Source organism: Erythrolamprus reginae, chromosome 4 (assembly GCF_031021105.1).
Source record: "Erythrolamprus reginae isolate rEryReg1 chromosome 4, rEryReg1.hap1, whole genome shotgun sequence".
In the NCBI taxonomy this organism is placed as follows: domain Eukaryota; kingdom Metazoa; phylum Chordata; class Lepidosauria; order Squamata; family Dipsadidae; genus Erythrolamprus; species Erythrolamprus reginae.
The window spans coordinates 60,410,528-60,434,371 of record NC_091953.1 but is presented as its reverse complement, the minus strand read 5'-3'; the positions used below and the strand labels follow the sequence as shown (position 1 = coordinate 60,434,371).

Genomic DNA, 23,844 nt, shown 5'->3' with positions numbered 1-23,844 from the left:
TGTGATTTTCAAAGACCAATTGCAGCAGGCTCTGGAAAGGGGAACAGTTAAATTTGCAATATTGGTTGTGTGAAACACTTCTTTGGGCCTCATAAACAACCACAGAACCACAAGTTGGGTACAGAGGCAGTCACACAACAGTGGGTCCGGGATATTGGTCAGCAGGCAGGGCGAATCATTTTGACTGCAAACCACAAGAGTTTCATAGAGTGGTAAGCATCATGAAACCACAAGTGATCTGCTATTTCTTTCTCCCTTTCTTTCTCTGACTCTTTTTTTCTTACAAAACACTTTCAGAGTTTGTGTGAGAGAAACTGAATTTATGTGCTTTGCAGACAAAAAGATGCAAAGTGTATTGACAGACAAGAAGTTGCTTATAATGGCCATTCTTGATTTCTCCCTTCCTAAGGTGAAGGAAATCATATACCAGACTGTTATAAAAGAGAGAATAAGTTTTTTAAGAGGAAACCATGGCTTCAAACAGCATATTTGAGTCATTTCCTTCTTACCAGCAGTGCTTCGTTCGAGGTAAGTGTCACTCAAACTTTTAAATATACTTTTGACTCATACATCTTTAAGAAAATGCATGTTTGCACTTTTCAGAAGCTCTTAGAAGTGCATTTTTCCATGACTGTCTTTTTGGATTTTAACACAATCTGAAATGTAAATGGTTTAACATCTTGCTGCTCCTATTGAGAAACCTTATTGAAGAATTTGTTTCAGTTGTTGAAGTTTCCAGCACAAAGTCATCACTATCCTGTTTTTTAAATGTGGCTTTTATATAAATCATAGAAACTGCATGCAATAGCAGAAGAACAAAAGCAAGAGAGGAGTGTTTAGAGTTCTGGCAGAGACTGGGTTTGGAACAGCTGCCATTAAAATTGCCAAAATAGACTTATTTTAAGTATTGTTGATAAACACAAATATAACCCTGAGCAAAGAGTAAGACTGAGTGTCAGGCTGGTTGTATATGCTATTTTTTCCACTTAATGCATCGGTCCAAACTGGGAGAAGCTTGCAAAACCCCATTACTGTGTGGGTGATCTAGAATTAAATTCCCAGACTTACTTTTGAATTAATATAATCTATCATCAGGCTAATCAGTTATTCTTTTAGCAAGAAGTCTCCAGGAAGGCATAGCCCACGGAAATACTTTATGTAGTTTAGATCCATAAAGAAGGAGATGTAGACAAGCATAGAGAAAGGTGCAGGACTTAACTGATTTAAAAGATTTTTCCTAGATATGTGGGACTGTAGTGCCCAAACTCTCAGACAACACTACTGCTGCTGTCTCTGATAGAAGGAATTGCACAACACATCTGGATGATTACAGACTGGAGAAAACTGGCTTAAACTCTGAAGCAGAAATGCTCTGGAAATATTCTTTTAGGAAACTTAAATTTTCCTTAGTGGTGTTTGATCAGGATTTAACTTGTCTCCAAGCCATGTAATGGATAAGGACTAAAACAAGATTTAAAAACAAATTAATATATGCTTGCTTTGTTCATGAGATGTTGCCTGGAAAGAAAAATATTCCAGAATCCTCTATTTGTATGTATCTATATGAGTAACTTACTGGTATTAATAAGCATTTTAATGAAGAAGGGGGGGGGATCACATTTTTCTCACAATAAGCCACCTTATTGCTGTTTCAAGAATAGATTGAGACCCAGAATGAAGAAAAGCATGCCTTTGTGCTCAATTATAAAAGTTTCAGGCAAACTTTTACTGGTATTAGCAGAGAGTTTAGTTGATTTGAATCACTATGAATCATATGAGTCACATATTTTGAGGCAGTAGGGAATGTCTCTTAGTAAGAACAAGACAAAAATTGAGTGAGAAATCCCTAAATCTTCCCCGACTCATATCCCCTGAATGGCTAACAAGGAAAGGAAGCAGTACTAGTAAAACAACAAGCATCTTCCTGTATACAGTTGGCTTTAGTTTTTATTTTTTGTCTACAGAAAGGGAATGGTTTATTGCGGAAATTTTATTTTTATAGAATGTAATGAAGATGGAAACTGTACTTCTTTAGTTGACATGGCAATATAGAGTCTCTAGAGATCTAACAGTGAGGCCCATAAATGAGGAAATACATGGAAAGGGTTCTTGAAAGAATATGACTAGAACTGTAACTCTCTACTAGGATGTATTTTTTCTCAACCAACTTGAGCCTTCTCTATATTTTATTATAGTAAACTTAAGTATATCTCTAGTTCCTTAGTCACAGCTTTACTAGTTTTCACTTGCCAAGTAATTTGAGAGGATAAATTGGTAACATATGCGCAATGTGAAACATGAAGGACATTAGATTTGGGTTAAAAAATTAATTTCATTTTAATTAGAAGGATTAACTCATCCTGCCTCTAATGAAAAAGCCGATTCAATCAGCTGCATATGGGGATTGAGCTGATCTTAATTCCAGAACCAGAGCTATAAATTCTTTCCTATTTAGCATGTGGATCAAGGGCAAACTTTAATTGAAGTGACATTTTCAATAGATAATGTTTTGTAAATTTATTTATTAGATTTGTATGCCGCCCCTCTCTGTAGACTCGGGGCGGCTCACAACACAATAAAAACAATTCCTGACAAACTGGTTTTGCCTATTAATATAAAGCTTCATTATATGAGAGACGAAGATCTTTAAAAGGTTTCTCTTTCTGTGAGTCTGCTTCCTTCTTTCACTGATCTTGGGACGATTCTGAATGAGTTGACCTGACAAATACCTAGGTTACAATGCAAGAAAAATAATCATTCCCTTGGTCAAATTGTTCTCACCCCCATTTCTCAATAGTGTTTATACAGGCCGGTCATTAAGAATGTCCAAAATAGTTAGGTTATTTTTCCCGCCAAAATTTATTACACTTTCTTTCGTAAGTGAAATTATAGCTTAATGGGTGGGAAAAAAACAAGTTGTTTTCTGTTGTAGATTTTACTTTATCAGACCATGCAGTCCTTTTGGACGGAAATCCATTATTCTTTTGTAGTGCAATACCCTCTGAAAATTTGGAAAAAAAAGAGGAGTGGGAAAACAAACTTTGGTTCCACCCTCAGTGAGAACTGACAGGATCACAAAGCTTGCCATATTAATTGAGTGTGGTACACCACAAAGGATATGACCCATTTTCTATCACACCACACCAGGTTCTCCCTTCTACTACTAGGTAATGAACAGATTCTGCTGAACCTTTTTTGCAATTTTTTGGAAGCCTAGACTACTCAGAACTTTGTGTATATATGTATGTATCTGCACACATATAATGATGCATTTGGCAATTCTGTTACAGGTACTAACTCACATCTATAAATTTCTAGAAATCTAAGGTTAATATCTAACTTACATTTAAAGTAAACTTCCATTGAGTCCAAAGAAGTTTACATATACAGTGATCCCTCGTTTTTCATGGGGGATGCGTTCCAAGACCATCCGTGAAAAATGAATTTCCGTGAAGTAGAGGAAAGATATTTTTTTATGTATTTAATGAGTAGTTGGACTTTTAAAACCCACCCTTTGCATTAAACAGTCATTCTATAATGTTCTTCAGCTGGAAGTACATGCGATATCATTTTCTTTAATAGAGTACAGTACTGTAGAAGAATTTTATGAATTTATAATGGATTTAAAAATTTTAATGGATTTAAGCCCCCTTTGAAAAAACCCATGAAGTAGCGAATCCGCGAAAGATGAACCGCGAAGTAGCGAGGGATTACTGTAGTCCATTCAGTACATATTGCAGTTTTAAAGTTTGATGACTTCTTCCTATTTTGATTAATGCCATTATCAGGGACTTTTAGTTCCTTTTAGAAAAAAATATTTAGAACGTTTTAGAAAAATACATTGTTATAAACCAGGGGACCCTATTACGTAGTTCTTTCTCATTAATAGAATTTACAAGTGTTAAGGTTTGCAAAACTGTGACCAGATTATTTATGATCATATGGGTTATAAATGTTTATTTTGTCTATGAACTATTCAATAGATGACCTGGAAGTACATGATGCAGCAGTTGTTAAACCAAGATACTTTTTTAATTATGGGGAATGGGGAAGTCCATATTTGGAACCTTGAATTCAATGGAAGAGAAATTACACAACTGTTTACAGATAGACTACATAACGACAAAGTTAGGTGGAAAAGCAAAAAGAGAAAACAGATAGAAGTTAGCTGCTGTATTTTCCTGCAAAAGAAGAAGCTTTGCTCCCCAGCAGAAAGAGTACTGAAATACTATAAATACAGTACTGAAAGTAAAAGTAACAGAACTAACAATACCTTAGCAACATAACATAGTAACAACAGTTAATAGAACATCATCCTATCATTAAAGCTTCACTATATTCTTAAAAAGGCATGTGCCCAGAGATTAGTTAAAGCTGCACTTTTAGACATATTTACCTGGAAACAGACTTCAGTAATTGTGGCAGGGCTTTTAAATAAGCATGTATAGAAGGTGTATAAGTTTACTAGTTACAGACCAACAGTTATATTTTTTAAGTACCAGTAACATTTTGACTTTTACTTATTATAAGTATAGATTGAAGAGAACTTGTGGCTCAGAATACTTCTTTTTCTAATGAAAATATTATGGCTGTGTTATATCCATCTTAAATTATAGGATTCCTGTAATAATTGGAATTGCAGAATGTTTGACAATTCTGATTAGATTTATTTTTTTGGGCAAGGGGGTGATACTGTTGCACCACACTCTATCTCTATAGTCAACTATCAAAAAAGATGAGTTTGTTTTGATAAACTCAGATGGGCTCCTTCTGTGTAAATGTATTCTTTCTAAATATTCTCAAACTAACTTCTTAATAACCATAACTTTTCTGTATTAATGTTCGGTTAACTGGTCTATAGTTACGTGGATGGGAACAACTGTTGCCCTTTCATTTGTTACCCGAGTTTTCGGAGAGGGGCGGCATATAAATCCAATAAACTAAACTAAACAATGTTAGGAGAAGAATGCATATAGTCACAGATATAAGCTCCTTGTCAATTTAAACTCCTAAAAAAGCTGAAAAATTGATATACAATAAAGCAAAGTGCCAATCTCTAATACCTTTATTTCTGTAAAAATTCTTACAGGACATATACAGCCATCACATCAGGGGCACACTTGGAAAATAAAAATTATAGTGGTTGCAATCTAACTGCTATATTTGGATGACCAAAAAGCACACTGAATTTAGTGATCATTTTGAAGACTTAAAACAGATAGCAGGGAATCTTCTCAGTTATTAGTTTCTTAGTCCACGAGTCTTCCATAAGTCCCATTTAATGAATATTTTAAAAATCCTCCTGGCAGCCATTTTGCAAGAATACCTACAACTACCTACAAACTCTTAACATTTCAAAGATGGTCATTACTCCTAGATTTAAGAATTCTATGGAGAACAAATGACATTATATGATGTTAAAGATATTGGATTTTTTCTTATATGTTTTTTTTCTTGCATGTTTAATCAAAGCAATAACATTATCATATTCTAAAAGTTCAGATAAAATAAAATGGTAATTTTTCTTCTTACACATGCTGAAGTCCATTCTAGAAATTCATTCCTATAAATGTGAGTCACTCAGTGAGTTTTCTAAGTATGCAGTATTCAGCCCACTCATGGCAACATTTGTCTACAGAATATTGAGTCAGTAGTGGTGTTCAATGTCCTCCAAAATCCCCACAGCACACATTGCAAAGACCTTCCCAATCCTGTTGTTACCAGAGGTGACTCATGTGTAATTAGCCACATAGAATTTCTCCTAAGTACCTTAATATAACTTTCTCAATTCTCTTGAAAATCCTAGAAATACAGAGCTGAAGATGTAGCCATATCCTTTTTCCTTTTAAAAGGTCAGTTGTGTTCCCATTCTACTCTTCCTATAATTAGAATATTTCTTCAGCCTAAAACTTTCCCTGAGTGTGGTGATAGGTAGAATCACAAATAAGAAAAGTACCATATCAAATTTTTTGCTGAAAATTACAATGCTTACATATAGATACCCTGGCACTATCAAATTAAATATATTGTATAACTATTAGGTTTTTAAGCTTGACCAATTTGGTTCCATTTTGTTTTGTGGTAATAAAAATATAGAATGTACAAATGGGAAGATAATTCCTCAAACCTGTACAAAATCCTTGATATCTTGCATTATATGTAAAGTGTTTTTTCCCATAGAAGTGACTAGAATACATTTGTTAACTTCACTCAACAAACTTGTGGGATTGTTAGCTGGATCTTTCCTGCATCTTCTTTGATTTATTGGAATAGTGATAGATCTGTTCCAGTTTATCGGACTTTATAATGTGGAGTGTGTGTTGGTGAATAAGAATGCCCAGACTGGGACCGACAATTCCATCTTTGTCTTTAGCATCTTCTAAGATCAAATTGCCTCCAACTGCTTTGGTTTTCTTGATGTGGAATAAGCTTTGATATGTGAAATATTACTGAAATTTGTAATCCTTTAGTCTCCATGATCCTGCAAGACGATTTTGTATCTCATAGCGGTTTGGCATACACACAGATTTCTAGCAATATTAGCAAACTGCCAAAATGCTGAATCCTGACAGAGCTTGGTCCAAATCGAAGCCAGAACCTTTGACACTGATCCATAATGAAAAGTAAAACCCACCACTGATCAGAGAACATCTGATTGGGAGGCCATTCTCCTACTTGAAATGGTTGGCAAAAATACTATGGCCAGGTTTACTCTTGACTGTTAGAACATTTTGCCATTTTCATTGCTGGAAAGTAGATTTAACATTCCTAATGGAATAAAAAACAATATCTTTTCTGCGTTTGTGCTATCCTCTATACCAGTGGTTCTCAACCTGGCAGTTGGGACCACTTTGAGAGTCGAATGACCATTTCACAGGGGTTGCCTAAGATCATGGGAAAAGATAAATTTCCCATGGTGTTAGGAACTAAAAGTTTGTTTGTTTGTTTGTTTGTTTGTTTGTTTGTTCGTTCGTTCGTTCGTTCGTTCGTTCGTTCGTTCGTTCGTTCATTCATTCATTCATTCATTCATTCATTTATTTTTTTATTGGATTTGTATGCCGCCCCTCTCCGCAGACTCGGGGCGCCGAATACTAAAACAACTAAAAACCCTTATTATAAAACCAGACATACAACTTCTGTTCTGGTGCCTTGGAATATTAGATGTTTATAGTGGGGGTGTCCCTCTGACCTTCCTGCCAATCAGCTTAAAACTCTGTTGGGAGAATTGGAGCTAGACCTATGGTCGGGGGTCACCACAACATGAGGAATTGTATTAAGGGGTTGCAGCATTAGAAAGGTTGAGAACCACTGCTCTCTACAATGTGGTGAGTTGACTTCATAGTTCCCTCTAAGCTGAGCAGTGAGCAATCGCTCACTTAAAAATCATCATCAACTCAGAGTTTTCCAAACCTGTCCAGAAGCCAAGAGGGAAAGAGGGAGAGGGAAGGAGAGAGAGAGGAAGAGAGAGAAACAGATAGAAAAAAGAGAGGAAGGAAAACAGAAAGAAAAAGAATGGGAGTAAGGAAGAGAGAAAGAAAATCAAAATCTAGTTTGAAACTAGCTCAACTATTTAAGTGGCATTTTGATATTGATAGAGTTGCCCTATTATGAGCTCACTGTTATAGACACACAGTACAGTATTTTATTTTGAAATTCTCTGAGGCAAAACAGGGTGGGTTTTTAATTTGTTTGTTTGTTTGTTTGTTTGTTTGTTTATTTATTTATTTAATATTTCTGTGCCGCCCAGTCCCGAAGAGACTGCCGCTCAGACACTATACTTTTCAGCCCCCCCCCAAAAAAAAATTAGAGGGAACACTGGTTGACTTAATAACTCTTCTCCTGTTTCCATACCAGTTTCAAGAAAAAACTGTTTTCCTGTTCTTAACTGACAGATGTCCAGATAGTTCTAGAACAGTTACTAGGAGTATTGCAATGACTACCATTGTTGAACACTTTAACTGTACATCAGTAGTTTTATGCATGCATCTTTGCAAAAGTCTTGGTATGTATAATTTTATTATTGTCCGAAATGTTTATTTGAGTTCGTCTTTGTAAATTTCTGTCCCTAATTGATATAAAATCTGAAAATTCAGAAATGCTGTTGAACTCATGTTAGAAACATCAGAATGAATCTTAGGAACTAAATGGCACATCTCAGAAAATTCTGGAAGCCTGTAAGACAGTAAGTGCTTTATCAAAGCTCTCAAACAAAAAAAAGCCACTATTTATTTTGCTTTCTTTGGAAGTACTAGGTTGTTGATTATTGAACAATAAAATTGTTACAAGCCATATTATTCCTCTTTTATGACATTAAACATCTGACTGACTGTTGTGTCCAGAGGACAGTTAAGCCTTGTACCCGCCCCATTCCAGGAAATGAACTGAATATTAGAGAAAGTAAATCCACAAGTGAACCTCATGAAAAGACTAGCATATACGAAAAACAGTGGTTGTTTAAAGCAGACAAAACCCGGAAAAGAGTTACTGAAACTGGATGAAAAACCAAAAATAAAACAATGAGTTAATTTGGTCATTCAAGCACAAAATCTTCTTTCTTAAGCCTTAATGCCTCTGAGGCCATCAATCTCCAAAATAAAATTGCATAATTTTATTTGCTAAAAATCACATAATGGTAAGATGAATTCTCTTGAGATTTTGCATAGAAATGTTATGAAATATTATGAAAATCTCGCAAGATGTTGACAGTCTTACATATAATTTAATAAGATTTCCACAAGACCTATAAAATTGGTTAGATCTGCTTAAATGCTGGTCTTCTTATATTCCAGAAAGGAAAATCAAATCTTCACTTAGGCTTGTCCTCAGGATCCAAAAAATATTGCTAGTTCCTGATCTCCTATTGTTAATATTCTAAAAGTAAAAAAGTTTTTCCCCCTTAAGAGATAAAATGACATTCAGGAAAAGCCTGCATTTGCTGAGATGATATATTTATCATTTTACTGCTTTTAAAAACAGATCCTTTTCTATTACTTAAACTAGATATCAGCAAACTGATGTCCTCTGACTCATTTTGATTGAAATCATACAATTCTGAGCACCAGGGGTTCAGGGGAGATGAATAGATTTAGATTTTTATATACCGTAAATTCAATAATAGGATTTATTAAACAAACACCACTACAAAATTGATTTAGATAACACTTTATGAACAGTAGGACAGTGTTTTTCAACCACTGTGCCGCAAGACATGGTCAGGTGTGCCGCGAAGAAGGAAGCTCAGGTTCCGGTCTCACAACTTACGGCGTCCAGCAACACATCCAGCCACCACCATTGGTGCCTCCACCCTGGAGCTCCCGCTCGCAGCTGACCACCCTGCCTCCGCCCCACTGCTATTGCCCAATGCCGCTGTTGCTAGCGTGGTGTACGAGAGAGAAAGAGAGAGCAAGAGAGAGAGAGAAAGAGAGAGAGAAAGAGAGAGCAAGAGAGAGAGAAAGAGAGAGCAAGAGAGAGAGAAAGAGAGAGAGAGCAAGAGAGAGAGAAAGAGAGAGAAAGAGAGAGAGAGCAAGAGAGAGAGCGAGAGAGAGAAAGAGAGAGAGAGAAAGAGAGAGAGAGAGAAAGAGAGAGAGAAAGAGAGAGAGAAAGAGAAAGAGAGAGCAAGAGAGAGAGAGCAAGAGAGAGAGAAAGAGAGAGCAAGAGAGAGAGAGCAAGAGAGAGAGAAAGAGAGAGCAAGAGAGAGAGAGCAAGAGAGAGAGAAAGAGAGAGCAAGAGAGAGAGAGAAAGAGAGAGAGAAAGAGAGAGCAAGAGAGAGAGAGCAAGAGAGAGAGCAAGAGAGAGAGAAAGAGAGAGAAAGAGAGAGAGAGAAAGAAAGAGAGAGAGAGAGAAAGAGAGAGGGGAGAGAGAAAGAAAGAAAGAGAGAGAGAGAGAAAGCAAGAGAGAGAGAAAAGGAGAGGAAGGGAGAGAGAGAGAGAGAGAGAGAAATGAAAGCAAAAAGGGGAGAAAAAAAGAGAAATGAGAAAATTATTGAGGCAGAGAATGAGAGGAAAGAGAGAGAAACAAAAGAGAAAGAGAAGTGACTCTTGATTTAAAGCATATGATATAAAGCACCAAAAGAATAAGAGAGAAAAAAAAACCAGCCCTCACCTGTTTTTGGAAATGGTTCAAGAGTGTGTACACACACACACACACACACACACACACAAGGGGGGAGGAGTCAGGGATGGAAAAAGAGAGGAGAGTATCTTAGAGTGTCATTTTGTGTCATTTTGGTTGGTGATGTGCCCCAGGATTTTGTAAATGTAAAAAATGTGCCGCGGCTCAAAAAAGGTTGAAAATTGCTGCAGTAGGCAATTTATGTTATTTCCAATCTTAGATCCGAATCCAGATACCTTGGATACTCTTTCCCCTCGATTTTAGTCAATTTTAGTTGACTTTTGCTTTCTTCAGGAGCTGTGATCCTCCAGAAGCTTTATTTACCTTCACTGAGCTTCTGAGCATCTATAGCAAATATACACAAATTGAGTACTGCATTAGATATTGCATTAAGATATTGAAGAGCATATTGAAACTGTACTCTAAATCAGGGTGGACACTTTTAAATGGGACATTTTTTTTTGTATTTTCCCCATTACAAAAACAATACAAATGTTTTTCTTTTGCCTGACACAGTATACACTTACATCTTCAAAAATTGACTGAGCTATTTGGCATTATTACATACATAGAATCCTTACATGGAAAGTAAGACAGAGTACAGTATTGCAAGCCATGGAACTCATCCTCCTGGAACATATAAAGATCCTAAGCTGCATATTTACACTGTGATTGATGTCCTTAGGTTGTCTTTGAGTAACCCTCTACTACAAATGTCTACCTTTTTTCATTCTGCTTTGCTTGAAATTACTAGCAAGACACTTACAGATACTGTACTTCTGACCTGCTCTGTTAAGAGATTTATAATTGGAGTTGAAAATGATATCAAATTTGATGGGCAAATACAAATTTGTCCAATTGTATTCTCCCTCCAGCCTATCACCAGACAGGTTTTAGAGAAATCTTTTTACTCATGGGAATGATCAATATTCTACAAAGGAAATTAAGTTAATAATATCTGCATGATACAAAATATCTCCTAAGGCAGAAAAACATCTGCAAATACTAAATATATTGAGAAGGTATCCTTTGTTCTGCTTATAGTGACTATTGCACATCATGAAAGGGAATTTCATGATGTGCAATAGCTCGACTACTGTAACGCTCTCTACATGGGGCTACCTTTGAAAAGTGTTCGGAAACTTCAGATCGGGCAGAATGCAGCTGCGAGAGCAATCATGGGCTTCCCCAGGTATGCCCATGTCACACCAACACTCCGCAGTCTGCATTGGTTGCCGATCAGTTTCCGGTCACAATTCAAAGTGTTGGTTATGACCTAGAAAGCCGTTCATGGCACCGGACCAGGTTATCTCCGGGACAGCCTTCTGCCGCACGAATCCCAGCGACCAGTTAGGTCCCACAGAGTGGGCCTTCTCTGGGTCCCGTCAACTAAACAATGTCGTTTGGCGGGACCCAGGGGAAGAGCCTTCTCTGTGGTGGCCCCGACCCTCTGGAACCAACTCCCCCCAGAGATTAGAATAGCCCCCACCCTTCTTGCCTTTCGTAAGCTTCTTAAAACCCACCTCTGTCGTCAGGCATGGGGGAATTAAGATATTCTTCCCCCCTAGGCTTCTACAATTTATGTATAGTACGTTTGTATGTATGATTGGTTTTAAAATAAGGGTTTTTAGCTTCTTTAGTATTGGATTGTTGCATGTTGTTTTTACCACTGTTGTTAGCCGCCCCGAGTCTACGGAGAGGGGCGGCATACAAATCCAATAAAATGAAATGAAATGAAATGAAATTTATCCGAAACATAATTGTTTGTTTCGTCGAAACTGGAGATGCAGATTTTTAAAAATCCCATTGGTCTCAAAGCAAAGAATAATATTGATTTATATTTGAATTTCCCCTCAAATTCGAACACTGTCTTGATAACTTTAAGTATAGGTATATTGGTCCTAAAATGCTTATATGACAAAGATCAGTAGCTTTAACTAATATTTTCATAATTTTAGTCGGCTTTACTTGTAAAACATAAGCAACTTTTTGTTTTGGTCTTTGGATGGTAGTGGAAAGTAAAAACATATACCCACTTTTAAAAAAAAAAAAAAGAATTACCCACTTGTTGCAGCATATTTTAAAGTTGGAAGCATAAATGCCATAAGGCGCAAAAATACGACCCTTATATATAATGATAAATATATTACATTGTATGTCTTGATTACACTTTAGATCCATGTATAATTTACATCCATTCGTGCAAACAGAGCTGGCATTGTGACCTGTTCCATTAACAGTACTTTCCTTTCATTAAAATATGGTGATGAATCTAACTGCTCCAAATTTTATTTACAGTGTAATTGTCTCCTCAGCTTGGATAGTGAGTGTTGCTTAGAGTGGATATTTAAGAAACATCTGAAAGTACCAGTCTGCCTGAAAGGATTATTTGTAATGATGCACAATGATCACTCATTAAAAAATTAAAAGCAGTGCAGAAGGTATTATGTTTTTACCCTTAGATGGGCCATGCACTGGCTACTAATGCTAAATGATTACTAATACTAATCATTTGGTATTGGGGGGGGGAGTATGATGAGTAAATGCTTTGCTTAAGTTCTTTACAAGCAAAGTAGGCAGGCTAATGTAGTCCAGGTTTTTTGTACTAAAGCTTCGGCTATCCCTTAGCTGGGGAAAGGGGTGGGCAGCAGGCAGGATGGGGTGGAACACAGTTCCACTGGAGGAAATGAAGATCTGTGCGCAGATCCATCTGATCGGCAGCTGTCACTTCCTGGATTACTGGTCTCGGCTCAGGTCTCCTTTTTTCCCCTGCTGCTGCTGCTGCTGCGTCTGAGCTCCTTACTTTTTTCCTCTTTCCTCCTTCCTGGCCTTGTATGAGCTTCTCTCTTTCCTGCCTGACTCCACTCCAGCCTCACGCAGCCACCTCCCACCTGAGGTGCAAGCAGAAGTCGTGGGTGGAAGCGGCGCTGGCAGCATTTATGCTTCTGGCAGCACCCGTTCACCTAGCTACCCAGCCTGAGGCAGGTGGGGCGACCTAGGAAGGAGAGCACGGGAAACGCAAAGCAAATTGTCACCCCAGTGAGCGACACTGGTAAGGTTGTAAGTCGAGGACTTAACAGTTCACTTGAACTATGATGATCGTTCAAGCCATTCCCACCTGATCATATGGACGGCAAGCCACACTTGCCCAGTCACATGACCATTAAGCCACACCCACAAAATAAGCCACACCCAGTGTGACAATAAAATTTTTGGCTGCCCATTACTGGCTGGGGATGATAGAAATACTATAGATGCTTGAAAGAAGTTGGGTTTCCTGCATTGCTGAGATACAGCATCCTTGTAAAGCAAGGGTCTCCAGCCTTGGCATCTTTAAGACTTGTGGACTTCAACTCCCAGAATTCCTCACCCAGCTTTGCTGGCTGAGGAATTCTGGGAGTTGAAGTCCACAAGTCTTAAAGATGCCAAGGCTGGAGACCCCTGTTGCAAAGAATATAAATGACCATGATGATGGAACTCTACACAGAAGCATTTTTGTTTGTTTATTTATTTAATGAATTCTTAGAGCCACCCATCTACCCAATTGTTAAATTACTGCACCGGAGACTTCAGTTGAACCATAACACGTTTATTCAATGAAACACAATGAGCAAGCGTTCTCTAGCAATGCAATTCCCAACAAGGACAACAGCTAACCCGTTGTCCTATTTATACCTTTTCTTAAGCGCGGGCTTTTCTAACTGTCGCATTTGAGCGAATTGGTGGCGGTATACTCGAACAGGAGTTGTGGGTTGAAAGTGAGCGGCAAGCCTGGCTTGAAGGGTTGACCATGCGACGGTTTCCAAGGTATCTGGGTCAATGAGAGTGGAGGCTAAGCTGTAAATTGCTGGTCCGCAATAGCTTAGGAAAATAGCCCGTTTCCTGTCATCATCTGCGACTTGCAGGTTGCTTGCTTGTAGAAAAATTCTAAATTTGGACATGTATGATGTCCAGGATTCCGAGTCTGAATTGAAGAAAGGTGGTGGTGGAGCCATGACCGAATTCATGGTTGCTTGGCGGGAGTTCGACCTCGTCGCCACTGTTAAATCACTGCACCGGAGACTTCAGTTGAACCATAATACGTTTATTCAATGAAACACAACGAGCAAGCATTCTCTAGCAATGCAATTCCCAACAAAGACAACGGCTAACCCATTGCCCTATTTATACCTTTTCTTAAGCGCGGGCTTTTCTAACTGTCAACCGTTTAACTTTGGCGGCAACTTACATTTAGCCGGGTCTTAACCAATCAGTGAATTTCTTCCTTTATTTAAACGAACACAACACCAATAAACACTGAATGGGATCCAAATTAAAACACAACCTACCTTTATTTTGTTGGAAAGTAAAGATATACTACAACATGCAAGGACAAATATTCTGCATATTCTATTCTCAATTGGAAAAAAAATCTGGATGATGGCTAGATGGCCACAAAGTAATACTGAAAATTCCAACATTGTATTTCTCTAGTGTTTTCCCATTTATTTCATATTTATTTTATATATTTATTTCATTCGGATTATCCAAGTAATGTTGGTAATCAACAAAGAATTATCTTTTAAAAACTCTATTAATTGTATTACTATGTTTTATTAGGTCCGAGCCAAATTTTCTCTGATTTCATGTTCCTCCATTTTCTCAATGATTTATTCATTCTGATGATATACTTTCTAGATATCACATTTAGCACCTGTTGCCATTTGCTATAGAATTTCTGAGTGTCTTATAGTATTGTATTTGTAATTGTTGCATTCATTTGCATAATACTGAGGCTCATTGGATGTGATGATCTTTCACATTATACTTAGCTAGAGCTTATTTAGAACTTATTTAGAAATACCTGTTTTACTGTCATTACACTCTATTCCTTTATACGACCTGAATGGTTTATCTATACTTTAATAGCACATTGTGATGCCCATTAAGTTCATTTATTCCTAATACAGTACATTTCTGCTTTCAAGTTTCAAGTTTTCTTTTATTAACTGAATGTCACACATCATAAACTGAAAATTCTTTCAACACAATACTGTCAGTCAACAGACTTTCTTGCAGCTTGATTTTCTCATGTCATCTTTTTCAGATTCATGCCTGAACATTGAGTAATGTTTTTCCAATAGCTAGAAGAGTATCTATAACCTAGTGATGTCATAAACTAAAACACCTTGATTTTTCATGGTGAAAAGGTTAGGCTGCTGATCTAGAAATCAAGAAATGTGAGTTCTAATCCCATTTTAGGCATGAGGTCCAGTGGTGACTTTGGGCCACTCATTCTCTTTCAGTCCAACCCAACTCACACAGTTATTATGGCTATTCTTCCTTTTTTTAAGAGAAGGAAGGAGTATTAGCTATGTTTGCTGCCTCAAGTAATTTATAAAGTAATAAGGCAGGATAGAAATCAAATAAATCATAACAGTTCAAACAACACAGAAAACCAAACTGAACTAAACAATAATGTGGCTAGGTTTAATATTTGAACAGAGCAAGAAGAGAAGTCAGACACAAATTTGTATGGAGGCAAACCAGTGGAAAATTTTGGATAAAGTGATCTATCCATTTCATGAAATAGCATGCCTGTCTGAAACATAAATTTATACCTATCTCTCCATTAATCTTGGGGATAATAATTCTATTAGAATCAGGTGTTACTTGATGTTCTGCAGTTCAAAATATTGCAGCCATAGAGTTATTAAATGGTGGATCCTATTTCCAGTGTCTTCTTTTGGTGAAGAAATCATATATATGATAGATCTTGTGCTACATGCAAAGAATCTACATTTAAATCTCTGGTTGATTGAGATATGGAAATGATTTTTGGAGATTCGGAACAGTTTCTGCCAGTTGATAAAGGCAGAACAATCTGATGTTCTCTGTTGAATTACAACTTCCATCAGAGGCTGTTCGAAAGATAATAAGGCCACCGGTCATGGCCATGGAAGCTAAAGTTCAAAAGCTAGTTAGATCTTATGTAGATATGATGGGTGATCACACAAATTACCTAAATAAAATATATAAATCAATAAATATATCTGAAAGGCAGCATTCCCTACCTCTCGCTAACACACAGTAAATGGGAACTGGTAGCTTCCTATATTCTGTGGTCATATCTTGGCTGCAGTTAAAGGCTTGTTTGCTTATTTCTAAATTCTGAGTAAGTTTGGAGAATTGCCTGACTGTTTTGTTTTATTGCTTTATTACTTTAAAAAGAGAAAGTCCACCTTAAAGATTTTGCTAAAAATTGTCTATCTCTGTCTAATTTGGCATTTTGTGACCATTTATGATTGCTCAACCACTTAGCAGGCCACTTTAAGTAGTACCTTCTTATGTATATCAATAATACTGTACCTATTTCTGTGGTCTCTGAATGATCCCTAAGGGAGGACATGATAATGAGCAGGCTAGGGGGAAAAATGTTGATTTCAAAAGCTGTTTTGTTTATTCTTCTAAAAGGCACAAAGCTTATGACTGTTTTACTGCACACACCTGCATGAGGTTGAAAAGAGGAACATAAACACTCTACATTACCTAATTGCCTTTGTTAATAAAATTTACCACCCTTTTCCCCTTAATCTTGTGTTGGTTTCCTCCCGCCCCTTTTTGGCATAAGCTATTAAATTCAAATTCCCTTGTATAAAGTGCTGATCATGTTCCTGGCAGCCTGCTGACTTGAAGTCTTTTTATAACACCCATATTACATTTGTCTTCTTTCTTTCTTTCTTTCTTTCTTTCTTTTTTCCACTGAATCCCTCTGTTTCCTTCTTGCCAACAAAATCACCTTGTCATAGAGCTTTTCTTACCTGTGTCCAACAGCTTTTGAACCCGTATTTCCAGGGACTACCCCTAGTCTGAAATCAATTTAAAAGAAGATATTCTATGCTTTTCTTATTTCAGACACTTTCACTTTGCTGTTTCAACTTCAGAGAACAAACAAACAAATTCATCAACCATTTATACTGGTGGGATTAGGAAACACAACCGATTCATGCTTCAAATGGTTTGTCTGCAAAGTATACAATTTTAAAACCAGAGATACTGGAGGTTTTCCTCTTTCTGTTGTGAAAAAAAGCACTAATCTCTGGTGCCCATTCTTGTTTTTGGTGTATGCTATGTTGACTACTGATTATTGTTACAGTGTTCTAGAGATTTACACATGGTTTGGGAATGTTTAGTGTTGCTAGAGATGTGGTTAGAGGCAAGTACATTTTAAGGATTGTTCATGAATTAGAATTATTTCTTACCTTATATTCAAGAGCTCAAGGTGGCACATGCGGCATACCTTTATACAGAATTCATATTATGCCTTTTATTGTACCTTATGAAAGTATGATTTCACACACACACACACACACAATCTGCTTCTGAACATAGTTTCTTACTGATTTGACAGTGATTAGAATTCAAATCTTGACTTGTTCAAATATAGCTTTTCTTTTGAAAATAGCTACATTTCCAGATAGCATGTACCACATATAGCAAGATGGAAAAATAACAAGTAGGATTGATTTGAAATTAAGAAGATTCTTGACTACTGCCTAGAACTGGGCTATTTGGGGATTTTTATCATATCCTCTGCCCATCATAGTATTTTTTACTCATTATCTCATATTTTTCTTATCAATACTACACTGTATATTTGATAATATATTAGTCTGCAACCGCACTTCTTCAAATGAAAGACACCATCTGTTTTTGGAGTGATTCTTCTGAAAATGAGTGTGTTCATAAACATGTAGCAAAAGCATATCTTCTTCCTATTCCACTCATAATCTCATGGAGACTCTTGTTTGCTTCTCTGAGTTAAGTCTTTCATTTTAAAACATGCCAACTTAATTTCTGTCAATTGTGTGCATATTAAGAGACGTAGGTATACCAGATATGGTCACCTTCTACACATTGAATTAAAACTGAATCAACTTGGCTTTATTTCCAACTATTTGAAATATGTGATATGACTTGCATAATTTATTTGCTTTGTGTAAGATTACCATAGATTAAGTGCAAAAGTACAGCTTTAGTTTGACTCAATTTTAAATTAGTAGCTTGCTTTGCAGTTTTTGGGACCTACAAAAACCAGCCTCTGCTGTTTTGTCAAAAAAATTACCAGAGCCAAATTAATAAGACCAAGAAACAGAATTCTGTACAAGCTTGATTCTTGATGTCTGAGTTCACATTACAGTACTCAGTGGTTTAAAGGGGAGACCTTTTATTCATACATAAATGTTTATTTGTACATTGGAAAATAGATTGCTTGCACTTGAAAGTATCATGACTCTGAATCAGTGGTCGGTTGCTACCAATTTGCCCCAGTTTGGGTGAACTGGTAGTGGCAGCAGCCCCAGCCTCCGCCTACCCACCCAGACATCATCAAAAATGCTCTGTGCAAGCACAGAAGGTTCTGCGCATGGGCAGAAGCATTGCATTACAAACCCACCTCTGAATATCTAAACTGGATCCCATTCTGACAGTGCAAACCCAGATTCTTCCAAATAAAATCCTACACAGGATGGCTGCATGACTGGGGAGATCTATCTCTGTGCACAAAACCCAAGAAGACACAATTATGTTTCTCTATTTTAGACTAATGATAATTTTTGTACATTCCTTATTAAAAGAAAACTGCAAATATATTTTCCCTCTCCTCTCCTCTTAATAAATGAACGAATGGGCAATTTGTTTGCACTTTAAATTTGTTTGCTGCTCAGCATGAAACTTTTTGGGTTTTTTGCAATCAAGAGTCAATTGAGAGTTGCGTGTAAGATGGAGCTGCACTGCCTTTTTCTTGGGGGGGGGGAGCAAAGTTTTAGGGAAGCAGCAGACACCTTAGAGTCAAGCATCCTGTTGAGTGAAAAACAAGTGTCAGTTAGAGCGAGCTTGTAAGAGTGAGAAAACCGCAGCCTTCTGAGCTGAGCTGATAACAGGCCTCGGCAGCTTTTGCAGAAGTTCCGTCCCTACAAATACTGATGAAAATGTGCTTCATTGTCACTGGTTCTTTCCTGTTTCATGTTTTTAGCCTGCTATTTCATGCTGCTAAGTTCTGCAACACTTTTTTCAGTTATGCTCTCATCCATCATGTTCATAACCTACATTTTTGACTCATCGATCAGTTGCTCTTCACGTGTCATTTCAAAAAGACCAGCATTTTGCAAATCCACTCCTCCAGACCTAGTTTTGCCTTCCATTCTTCTAAAATGAAATGTATATTGGTCAACAACGCAATAATGTCTTTTAGATTCTCATCCTCTCATTGCCTTCACCTCCTGAAACCTGCCAGTGTTGTTATTATATAGAAACAGGGGATTATCCTTCCTTTCTTTAGAGCCTCTGTTTCTGTTGGGATTGGGAGGGGATGCATAAAGAACGATAGCAGTTGATATGATTAAATAAGAAAATTAATGTGTACTTTGAACGGCTGTTCTGCAAAACACAGGAAGGTTTTGCATTAATTTGTTTCCTTTCATCTCAGTATGAAGAATAATTTGAGTCTACTATATCTTTAAAAAGTTATATTTATCCAGCTTTTCTTTCCATGAACAACTCCTTTTTTCATATGCATAAGCAACCTTACATTAGTTTCCCTGCTTGGGAAGCTCAAATCACATGGACAGGAATAGAATAGAATAGAATAGAATAGAATAGAATTTTTATTGGCCAAGTGTGATTGGACACACAAGGAATTTGTCTTGGTGCATATGCTCTCAGCGTACATAAAATAAAATATACATTTGTCAAGAATCATGTGGTACAACACTTAATGATTGTCATAGGGGTCAAATAAGCAATGAAGAAGCAATATTAATAAAAATCTTAGGATATAAGCAACAAGTTACAGTCATACAGTCAACATGGGAGGAAATGGATGAAAGGAATGATGAGAAAAACTAGTAGAATAGAAGTGCAGATTTAGTAGAAAGTCTGACAGTGTTGAGGGAATTATTTGTTTAGTAGAGTGATGGCGTTCAGAAAAAAACTGTTCTTGTGTCTAATTGTCTTGGTGTGCAGTGCTCTGTAGCGACGTTTTGAGGGTAGGAGTTGACACAATTTGTGTCCAGGATGTGAGGGGTCAGTAAATATTTTCCCCACCCTCTTTTTGACTCGTGCAGTATACAGGTCCTCAATGGAAGGCAGGTTGGCAGCAATTGTTTTTTCTGCAGTTCTGATTGTCCTCTGAAGTCTGTGTCGGTCCTGTTGGGTTGCAGCACCAAACCAGACAGTTATAGAGGTGCAGATGACAGACTCAATGATTCCTCTGTAGAACTGTATCAGCAGCTCCTTGGGCAGTTTGAGCTTCCTGAGCTGGCGCAGAAAGAACATTCTTTGTTGTGCTTTTTTGATGATGTTTTTGGTGTTAGGTGATCATTTTAGGTATTGAGATATGATAGAACCTAGAAATTTGAAGGTCTCTACTGTTGATACTGTGTTGTCTAGTATTGTGAGAGGTGGAAGGGTGGAAGGGTTTCTCTTAAAGTCTACCACCATTTCTACGGTTTTGAGTGTGTTCAGTTCTAGATTGTTCTGGTCACCCCACAAGGATAGTTGTTCAACTTCCCATCTGTATGCGGATTCATCATTGTCTCGAATGAGTCCGATCACTGTTGTATCAACTGCAAACTTCAGTAGCTTAGCAGATCCTAATATTACCTACACCAGTAGTGGGCTTCTGCATGGAAAGTCCGGTACACAGTCCCGGTTGAAAAAATGGAGATGTGCATCCATGCACCGGTGTGAGATTCGGCTTCTGCGCATGCACAGGAAATAAAATTTCATGTGCAAGAGAGATTTTGCCGATTTTTGGTGGTTTTTTTACTACCGCGCATGCGTGGAAGCAAAGAAATCGCCGAAAATTGGCAAAATCCTCGCGTGAGTATCTTCGTGTGAGATTTTGCTTCCTGAGCATGTGCAGAAGCTGAATCTTGCACTGGCATACTTGCACACACACCGGACATGCACATGCCAGTGAAGAGCAACCAAAAGTTTTACTACCACACTGTGGGCTTGGCTCATGCAGGACACCCTGCATTTTCTTTCAACAACTTTCAGTGCAAATTGGGTGCTCTGGGGTGGAGCTCCATTTTCTCTACCCCACTGTTCCCCCCCCCCAGGCAGCAGTCCACCCCTGGCACACACACGCGAGCAACAGAAGCGCCAGCGTCTAGAAGCCCTTCACTGACCTACATCTCTTTGCCAAGATCAAATCAGAAGGATTTATACCACTGACTGCAGCACAAAGAGACTGAACAAAGTATCTCAGCATTGTAACTCCTCAATTACCTCAGTATTGTAACTCCTTATTGATACAATAATGATCATGGAACAGGCTCCACCATCCAAAAGATTCTTTTTATTTGTTTGTTTGTTTGTTTGTTTGTTTGTTTGTTTGTTTGTTTGTTTATTTGATTTGATTTGATTTGATTTGATTTGATTTGTATGCCGCCCCTCTCCGTAGACTCAGGGCGGCTAACAACAATAATAAAACAGCATGTGATAAATCTAATATTAAAATAACTAAGAAATCCTTATTAAAAACCAAACATACACACAACTATACCATAACTTGTATAGGCCTGGGGGAAAAGGGATATCTCAATTCCACCATGCCTGACGACAGAGGTGGGTTTTAAGGAGCTTACAAAAGGCAAGGAGGATTGGGGCAATTCTGATGTCTGGGGGGAACTGGTTCCAGAGGGTCGGGCCGCCACAGAGAATGCTCTTCCCCTGGGTCCTGCCAAATGACATTGTTTAGTCGATGGGACCCAGAGAAGACCCACTCTGTGGGACCTAACTGGTCACTGGGATTCATGCGGCAGAAGGCGGTCCCGGAGATATTCTGGTCCGATGCCATGAAGGGCTTTATAGGTCATAACCAACACTTTGAATTGTGACTGGAAACTGATCGGCAACCAATGCAGACTGCGGAGTGTTGGTGTAACATGGGCATACCTAGGGAAGCCCATGACTGCTCTCGCAACTGCATTCTGCACGATCTGAAGTTTCCGAACACTTTTCAAAGGTAGCCCCATTGCTCAAAGTTTTCACTATTTTTTTGCTGCTCTTTGAATAAATGACTTTAAAATTTGGGCTGACTCTGCTTTTAATAATTGTTTTTACTGTTCTTTTTTGAGTATATTTAGAATATGTTCAGATACAAGATGGATTTTTTTAGCATGTCTTAAAGAGAACTTAGTTAGAAAACTACGGTAGCAAAATAGAACTACTCTATGATTCTATTAAATTGTGTATGTTTTAACCATAGGTTATTGAATAAATTATAGTTGCTATTTCTGTGCAATACAGGAAGCCATAAACCATGGTATAAATTCCAATAGCCACAATTTGACACTAGGTTAGCCAAAACAATACAAATGACAATATGTTTTTTCCTACATGCGAGCCCATCTGCATGTTACACCGTATTACAATAGTACCTTGGTACTCGACTGCTTCAAAACTGGGTCAAATTTGGTACTTGATGCATTTTGATGCAAAGATTTATAACTATAAAATTAAATCATTCTACATATAAGTGCCTCTTAAATGGGGCATGCAATGTGAGAAGAGGGTTGTCCCTTCTGTGGTGTGCCAGTAGACACAAGATTTAAACAACACAATAAGTAAGTAACATACTTTTTCTTCTCATTTTGGAAAGGCAAGGTTTAGAAGACACTATTTGGGGTAGAAGATCCAACCTCTTAATGAGGCAACAGAATCTATATCAGCTCCCAAATTATTATTATTATTATTATTATTATTATTATTATTATTATTATTATTATTATGTCAGTACAACACAGCAAACAAGATCACTATGCTGGATTTTGTATTTCATCACCAGTCGGGCGCTTTCCAAGCACCTAGGACTGCGTGATGTAGCGGCGAATTATGTTTACCGATCCCAGGAGATTTTGTCAATTCCGATGGTTTTCAAATGTCCGCTGAGATCTTTTGGTACTGTGCCCAGCGTGCCAAGTACCACTGGGACCACTTTCACTGGCTTATACCAGAGTCGTTGCAGCTCGATTTTTAGATCTTCGTATTTCCCTAATTTCTCTAGCTGCTTCTCCTCAATTCTGCTGTCTCCTGGGATTGCGATGTCGATGATCCATACTTTCTTTTTCTCCATGATCACAATGTCTGGTGTGTTATGCTTCAGAATTCGGTCAGTCTGAAGTCGGAAGTCCCACAGTAGTTTTGCTTGCTCATTTTCAACCACTTTTTCGGGCTTATGATCCCACCAGTTCTTTGCCACTGGTAAATGGTAGTTCCGGCACAAGTTCCGGTGGATCATCTGTGCCACAGCACCATGTTTATGCTTGTAGTCAGTCTGTGCAATCTTTTTGCAGCAGCTGAGTATTATTATTATTATTATTATTATTATTATTATTATTATTATTAATTAGACTTGTATTTATTAGACTCCGAAGACCTGGGGTGGCGCACAACATGCAATACAAAACAATATGTACAAATCTAATAGTTAAAACTGTAAACTAAAATCCCATTATGTTAAAAAACAGTCAATGTATTCAATCACATCCATACATTTAATGGTCAGAAAAAGAGGGGGCATGAAGGCACAGTGAAGAAGATAATAAAATACAGGATCATAAAAAAGCTATATCAGAAAGTTGATCTGGCTTGCTTCTTTGCTGGCAGACATAATCAGAGTTGCTTTATATTACAGACAGGTAGTACTCAGGTTATGGCAACTGGGACCATGCTGCTTAGCGACCGCAA

At 37.6% G+C, this 23,844-nt stretch overlaps 1 protein-coding gene across 1 annotated transcript in view; it reads left to right on the top strand.

Annotated features, from left to right (window-relative positions):
* Window positions 1-352: 352 nt before the first annotated feature.
* RUNX1 (RUNX family transcription factor 1) overlaps window positions 353-23,844 on the top strand; it is a 231,632-nt gene continuing 208,140 nt past the window's right edge. Inside the window, exon 1 of the mRNA XM_070750387.1 lies at window positions 353-528. Within this exon, the coding sequence (XP_070606488.1) occupies window positions 471-528 (58 nt within the window). The 5' untranslated portion in view covers window positions 353-470. The remainder of the gene's footprint in view (window positions 529-23,844) is intronic.